At 40.4% G+C, this 8,148-nt stretch overlaps 1 protein-coding gene across 1 annotated transcript in view; it reads left to right on the forward strand.

Moving 5' to 3' along the window:
* Positions 1-6,783, forward strand: part of csf1b (colony stimulating factor 1b (macrophage)) — a 33,852-nt gene extending 27,069 nt beyond the window's left edge. Inside the window, exons 7-9 of the mRNA NM_001080076.2 lie at positions 5,268-5,314; positions 5,408-5,448; positions 6,372-6,783. Of these exons, the coding sequence (NP_001073545.2) occupies positions 5,268-5,314; positions 5,408-5,448; positions 6,372-6,427 (144 nt within the window). The 3' untranslated portion in view covers positions 6,428-6,783. The remainder of the gene's footprint in view (positions 1-5,267; positions 5,315-5,407; positions 5,449-6,371) is intronic.
* The last annotated feature ends 1,365 nt before the right edge of the window (positions 6,784-8,148 follow it).

Raw genomic sequence — 8,148 nt, forward strand, 5'->3', positions numbered from 1 at the left:
ACTGTCGAGGAACCAAGCATTATTTGATGTCAGTGCCACTTCAGACTTAGCGACCAGCCCAACCACTATCTGCAGGGAGTATACGCCAGAGCCCACCGCAGACAGAGAACCACCCGCGGTGTGTGAGCCATCGACATTGAAAGCGACAGAGCTGAACACCACAGAGCAGGAAGAGCTCAACCAGCCGTCTGACTAGGTGTGTAAGCCGGCAACAATGCTGAATGTGGGAGTCCTGGTGGACATCGAGGGACAGAGCGAGAGTTCCCGGCTTCCCGCCCACCGACCAACTGCAGAGGGTGAGCAGGCCCTGGACCCTAATTTGCTGCTCATTGACTTCTGGAGCGAAGTCAAGCCCCTTCCGCTGTTCCCAGACAGCCCTCCAGCCCTGTTCATCCCCGAAGTATCCCACCCAAACCCGCACTATTCACCTCTGTTGATGTCAACCACAACCATTCTGCCTGCTCCAGTGCTGCTCCAGTCAGCCAGTCCCCCTGCTCGCTCTTCAGTCTCATGTGTGGAGGTATCCCTGAGGGCCTGCCTACCTGTTTTGCCGGCCAGAGGTTACCACCTGACGTCATCTCCTCCACCCTCCGAGCTACAACTCCGCCTCGGCCCTTCGACCCAATGGCTCCACGCTGGCTCTCTTCTCCCTCATCTCCTCCATAGACCGTCGGCCCACCGGCTCCACCAGGCTCCTTCGTCCCCCCGGCTTCGCCTTGGTCAGTCGTTGCCCTGACTCGCTGTGCCTCCTCTCTCCATCCTGCCAGCTTTATTGAGCTCCTCCTTCCCTCCAGCTTTGCCTCGGTCCTCTATCGCTCTAGCTTCACCGCAGGCATCCAGACCTGTGTCGTCGATTTGGTCGAGTGAGTCGTTCACTCCATCTCGGTCCTCCAGATCCTCAGCATAACCTTCGCCCTCCACCTCCAGCTGCGGCCTCTCCCACAGTCGGCCCCCTGAAGTCAGCGACCACTCCTCCTCCATGGTTCCTCCCTCCGTCAACTCCACCCTGGGCCGTCCTCCTGGCTGTGTCCTGGTATCTCCTGCTTCTCATCCCTTCCTGGCTCCTTTTTCCTGCGACTTCTCCCTGCCCAACTCCTCTATTCCACGCCCTCCAACTCACCTCCTGGATCCTTCCTTCTGTGACTCCTCCCTGGCCACCTCCTATTTTCCTTGCACTCCAATTTCTCCTCCACATACTCTCCTCTCATCCCCTCCTTTCGTTTAGGTGCAAGGGTGTCCTTTTAAAAAGGGAGTGGGGGGGGGGGGGGGGGTACTGGCACAACCTGTTATCCTTGTGTGTTTGTTTTCCTCGTGTGACCTTCACCATGTGCTCCTTTGTTCTAGTTCCAGCCATCATGTTCATCACTATCCCATGTGTCTCACCAATGACTATACTTTGGCAAAACAAAACAAAACAGCAATGGCAAAAGCAAGCAATGTGTATTGGAGGTATAGGGGTGTGGCCAGGTAGGGGGGCTACAAGACATTGTGCCCAGGGGCCTCTGAATTCTTAATCTGGGCCTATCTGTGGGAGACACAGATGTATTAGAGGAACACTTTGTTAGGGCATTATAGCAGCACCCCTCCACTCTTATCAAGGCAGCGCCACTGGCATTCCACCTGCTCAATCGCCCGCTCTACAACTGACCGAGATCCTGCCACCTTGGAGCCTAATCCCAACCATGCTGTTTGTGAGGATGAATTAATCATGGGTTGACCAAGGCCACCTTGCTACAATATTTCTTAAGTGCATTTGAGCATTACATATTATTTGCTCATTTATTGAATGGAAATGTTTCTGATTCACGTATGCAAATTCGTCTTCAAATGGATCGATCTTCAAATGGATCAAATCGATCATTCTGATTACATTGGGAAAGCTAGTGATGACTGCAAATTGAGCTTTAATGTTTGGCTGGTCAACTGCATGGCAACTTTATATACTTGCTAGACATGCAGATGATCCTGTCCCATACAGCTGCCATTGCATGGTTCAAAGATACTTTGTAGTGTGCAATTTAACACAGTTGCCTCTAGGAATCGCCAATGGAAATAAAACAAGAAATGCATGTATGCCAGACATGACGTTGGCTTGGATCAACCAATAGTATCTGGATGCAGCCATTATGATGCACTCTGAGATTGCATCACTCAACAATGCAATGTCAGACACAATGCATTTAATGTAGTGAGGGACGTCACTGTGACGGGTATGGTTAGGGGTGGGGTTAGGTGAGCGCACTAAAAAGCATTGGATGCAGCTCGGATTGCACTGCACCAGGTCTGCATCCAGACCCCTCTCAGATCAACGCACATTGTCACATTTATTTCTTCGTTAGTAAATCCAAACATGAGCGTGAAATCTGGTGTACTCATAGTTTTTGTGCGTACGCAGCGTTGATACATGAGGCCCCTGGTCACTATCATTTAAGTGTGATACCAGCAGGTTTAGTGGAGTGGGCCAGAGAGGCTGAATCGTGCTGATGTCTTTGTTCACTTTGCTAAAGGTAAAGGAATAGTCACTCACAATGCGGTTTGGTGTAAGCTAGCTGACACTGTCATCAGTTGGGCCAGATTCATCAATTCGCTCCAAAAACAACATTTTCAAAGAGCCATTGCTGTCTCTGTGTATGTGTGTGTTCACTATTAAAGAGTTTAGATCCTTTTTCAGTTGTTTACAGTGAAATATCTCATCTTAAACAAAGGAGGTTGAGAAATTTTTTTTTAAATTCTATGGAAATTTAAGATGGCAAATGCAGAACCCAAATTCCAAGTAAAGGTCACCATAATTGGCAGCAAGTCACTTAATTTCAAGATTTTTTCCTAGTTTGTCCCATCACATCAGCTGCAAATGCAGGCAAATCTGAAAGAACAGACAGAACTAAGACAGGAGTTAAACAATGTAGTCTTTTGTTCAGTTCTTCAGAGCTGCTTGTCGAAATGAAAACGTGTCAAGATGTGCTACAAACAGATGTTTACCAGGTGCTTGTTATTGGCATGGCAATTGGTGAACTACACGCTATTTTACAATAGTGAGTAATGCTGTGAGTTTCATTTGGGAAATGTCTTCTGAGTTCTTTGTGAATGAACAATTTACTACTTACATGCCCATCTGTTGTTTTGGAGATGCTTCTACACACATAGACATTAAAATCGGGCATTTATCAAGATCAAATAAATGCTGGACTATTGGTTAAGTGCAAAGTTGGTTCAAACCTTGAGGTTGACAATTAAATATTCTTTCAGACGAATGTGAAAAAGACTTAATGAAGAAGAGTTAAAAGAATACCTTCATTCATTTCATTCATTTTCTTGTGGGCTTAGTCCCCGCCAACTTATCCAGCAAGTTTTTACACAGTGGATGCCCTTCCAGCTGCAACCCATCTCTGGGAAACACACACACACACACACACACACACACACACACACACACACACACACACACACACACACACACACACTCATACACTACGGACAATTTAGCCTACCCAATTCACCTGTACTGCATTTCTTTGAACTGTGGGGGAAACCGGAGCACCCAGAGGAAACCCACGCAAACGCGTGAACATGCAAACCCACGCGAAGGAGAACATGCAAACTCCACACAGAAATGCCAACTGAGCCGAGGATCGAACCAGCGACCCAGCAACCTTCTTGATGTGACCTCAAGAAAAGCCACTCTTCACTGCTGTGGTGACTTATTTTTAATAAAACAATTAAAAATGTAAGTTCTCATTAATTGCGACTGAGAACTTGGGTAGTCAATCAAACAGATTATTATAAGTGAAGCTGCTGATGCTGTTTGTAGAGGTGTTTATTGATCCTCTGCTGAGATTTTGAGAGACTTCATGATTTAGTTGATTTTACCTAAGACTGTGTCTAAGTACAAATAAATGTCATAAAAACTTTCTTCTGCACCCTTAGGGGACGTCATTTCAACATCTAAATATCCTAAATAAATGTCTAAAAGACATAGTTTGAAGGTGATTGTGTTTTGTTGGTTATGTTTTTAAATGGAGATACTCACAAATACAACAAAACTGCTTTGCTTTCATAAATAAAAATAAAATAATTAATTTAATTGGGATCATTAAGAGATCATTATGTCATTAAATACACTTGATCTCAGAACAAAGTAAAAAATATTATGTTGTTTTTAGAAATTATCAAAATGTTTCTTTAAAACAAGCTAAATAATCTACCATTGGGGTAGGTTTTTATGAATTTACTTACCCCATTATTTAACTTGTTTTAAGGAACATCTCACTTAATTTTGACTTTTTTATTTTTATTTTTTCATTTTTTTTATTTTAAAAATGGAAACTAGGAAGAAGAAAAAAACTTTTTTGGCAAGGCAAAAATTAAACTATCCTATGATTTTATTACCCTCAAGGCATTCAAGGTGTATACAAATTTCATTTTCAGTCAAATCAAATTGGATTTATTTAATTTATCTGTTGGTAACTTAATAAATTTGGCTTTTTCTAGCGGTACAATGGGAATAGTCAACTGATTTTTATTAGCAGTTCAAAAGTTCAATAAAAGGCATACATAAATAATAAATAATTGCCTCATATGGCTCAGGGTCTCCTCTAAAAGTTTCAAATATCTCTCCTTCAGTGTATCTATTTTTGAGCCAAAAAAAAAAAAAAAAAAAGATTATAACCATTTTGTGTAACTTAGGGTTGTGCTCCAATTTTTTAATTTTTTAGACATACACTGTCAAACTTTCTCTCAGGGAATCAGTGAGTTCCACTTTGTCAAGTGAACGAGGGGAGTTTACATGGACATGCTCTCTGCCCCTCGATTTTAATCAAGCTTTATATGTCCACTCCACCACCTGTTCCAGAACGCAATGTGATTGTGATGTCACAGTTCAGTTTCAACGTGGATTCCCTTTTAAACCCATTCAGATCTTCCCTCACGTAATCAATGACCTACATACGTGTCACCAAGACAGAGGGAAACTAGCTAATGAAGGGCATAAAACATTTGAACTGGAATGCATCTCGTGTGAGCCCCATCTGCAATCTTTTGGGGTACTTTTATTTTGGTGCATTAGCACCATATACTGGACAGGACTGCATTTTTCTATCTCTGATGTGTTTAAACCACAGTGACAAGAAACAAAATACAGTCATGTCCTTGAGGGTGAGCAAATCATGGGACAATTTTAGGTGAACTAACACTTAACGACACTAATGACAACATTTTTTGTTGAACATCACATCACTCATTTATATCATTTTACTGTGCTTACTCAACAGAGGCTGCAACGTCAGCTTGACAGAACAAGGAAATCATCAGACTGGGGGTAACTATTATTCCACTTAGTAAACATTTATTTATTACATGCATAAGATTTTATACATCAAAACTAATATCTAAATAAATTTCTCTTTGACAGCCTGCAAGTTGTCGAAAACTATGAAATTCAAGAAGAAGTATGTAAGTATTTGATGTTAAATCATCGCTTTAGTGTTTTTAAATAGCAGTTAAGTCAGTTCAGATTCCTCCCTCTTTGGTACTTAAAATAGAAATGTAATATTTGATGTGGTGTTGGTTTTATAAATATTTTATCATTGATTGGATAGAATCTTTAATAAATGATTTGATTATCTTTATAGTCCACATGCAGCCTATATCGCAAGAAATTAAAGAATACAATGTCCATTCTTCCATAATCAATAATTAACAAACAATTTGGGTAAACATTTGTAAATTAATATTCTTATACATTTCCCAAACTGGGTAAATGTACATGGGGATTTAAATGGCAAGCTAATAATCATTTAAATAATATTTAAAAATGCTGTTATTTCCAGAAATCAGCCAGTCGGATTCAAGAACCACACAGAACTGTTGTATGAAGAGTTCTAAAACCTCTAAACGCCCTCTGAAATTTTCTCCTAAAACAAAAATTTTTTCAGCATCCAATGTTTATGTTCAGTTATTTCACTTTAAAGACAATGTAAGGAACGTATCTTCAATATAAAAGTAAGAGTCTACAAAACACGAGTCTGAAAAAATTGCTAATTTTAGAGGAAAAAATCAAATGGCATTTAGAACGTCTTGCATCTAAACTCTTCATATGTATTTAATTTTAAGTTAACCATTTTAATGAAGGGGTTAAGATGACAAATAAATATGGGAATATATATAAAAATTCGAAAAAGAAAGAAAAAATCAAACAAATAAACTATTAGCAAGCCTATTTCAGTCGGGAGGATTTAGGTCTTTACGCTTTTGACAGAAAACAAAGATACTCAACACTTGTCAAACTTCTCAACGCCATTAGCATTCAGATGTTAACATCCTGAAAACAACCCACATGTGTTCATGTACTTAATTTTCCTTCAAATCTTTTGTAGACCAGATGACTGACCGTCGGAAACAGTTTGACGTCCACCTCTCCACAGCCTTCTAACGGAACCTAACCTTTCTGGCTTTTAACAAGAGAGAGCATAAACAGCGAAACAGACGTGTTGGCTTCAGGAAGAACAAGACCATGACAGTGATTCAAACATCAGAGGAAACCGTGTTAACAAATACAATTTTGTAAAGATCATTCGTATACCTTGGACATTGTACATATGTAAATATACACACGATAACAAACATCTATTTCTGGACTACTGGACATGTCAAGGTATTGCATGCTCTGTAATGCTACAGTTACATCAATCCGCAGTGCATCTACTGTAACACCTACTAAAGAAAAGCAGTCAGTCATTGTTTGTTTAATAGCTGAGCTGTACATTAAAGGCTTGTTAGTACAGAAAATAGGTGTATTTATTTCCATTTTCAGTGTGATGTAAATATATATTAATATTTGAAAGAGTTCTGCTAAAGTCATCTGGCAAAGTATTCAAGATAAGACTGTCTAACATATCTTATTTCCTAAAATGAGGTAAAAAGGTTATCTTTCTTCCCTCCCGCAAGCGAGCTGACAACAACGCATTTTCCAAAACATTTTTACATTAAGTGGGCAGTTCTGCATCTGTACAGTAGATGTATTCACATCTTTCAGAGTAATCAATCTGCTGTTTGGGGAGTTTAATGTGGTTTAGGACAAAGCCACAATCCAGGCAGGATGGCATAATTTTTAAGCCAACCGAAGAAAACAATTCTAGACATGGGAAGTTTCCGGGCAACCTCGCTCGAGCATTTTTTGAGTCGCGTTTTGTTTCTGTCTGTTTCTATTGGAGAGTGTGTAACTGTTTGGCTTAGCATTAAACAATCACAGACCTCGCTCAAAATCAAAAACAGACAAATGTGGTGGAGATTTTGGGCATCTGTGAAAAATTAAAACAAGCCAGCCATCTCAGTGAAAGAGAAACACTTTTATTTAGCAGAAAACAGGACGTTGCTTCTTGTGAATGAGAGTATAAGGAAAGAGTATAAGGCTTCCTCTTAAAGATACTGATGGGGAATTTTAATAACAATCATCCATACTAGATTCAAAACAAATCAAATACAATAATCACACTAGGATTTTGCTGTAACATACCTTTCCCACAACCTTTCAGCAGGCTCTGATAACTCCCAACTTCTTCATTTATGCGTGAATTCATTCATTTATGGTTGAAATGTGACCTCTCAGGTTGTTTTTTCCGGGTGTCTGGAAGGTGAGGAAGCTGGAACATCTACCTACTGGAGTACCTCAGGGCTCCAGACAACATTTTTTCTCCATCTACATGGCAACACAAGAGTCAGTTTTTCCTATCTCTGCTATCAATCCCGTCAATAAACTCTTTGCCTCATACCGGCCTGATAATCTGACAGTAGCTGCTCGCATCTCAGAAATTTCTTGCTGGATAAAGGGCCATCATCTTCAACACTTCATCATTTTCCTTTCAGCTTTAACCATAACTTTTAACCATGACACACTGACCATTACTCTTTCCAGCAGAGGATTTTTGTGATTGATGATCAGCTGAGCTTCACAGACCATATTGCCTTTCAGAAGTCTGTATTCTGCAAGTGAAGGCTACACTGTGGTGCCAGCCAAAAGAGGCACATAATAATTTTCAAAATGTTCACTTTATACACATCCTTCTCGTGAAAGGAAACATTTTCAAGAAACAAAATACATGCAGTATGTCAACACTTGATCCTCTAACATTATCACTTGTTATTCATTTATTC

Source organism: Danio rerio, chromosome 8 (assembly GCF_049306965.1).
Source record: "Danio rerio strain Tuebingen ecotype United States chromosome 8, GRCz12tu, whole genome shotgun sequence".
Lineage (NCBI taxonomy): Eukaryota > Metazoa > Chordata > Actinopteri > Cypriniformes > Danionidae > Danio > Danio rerio.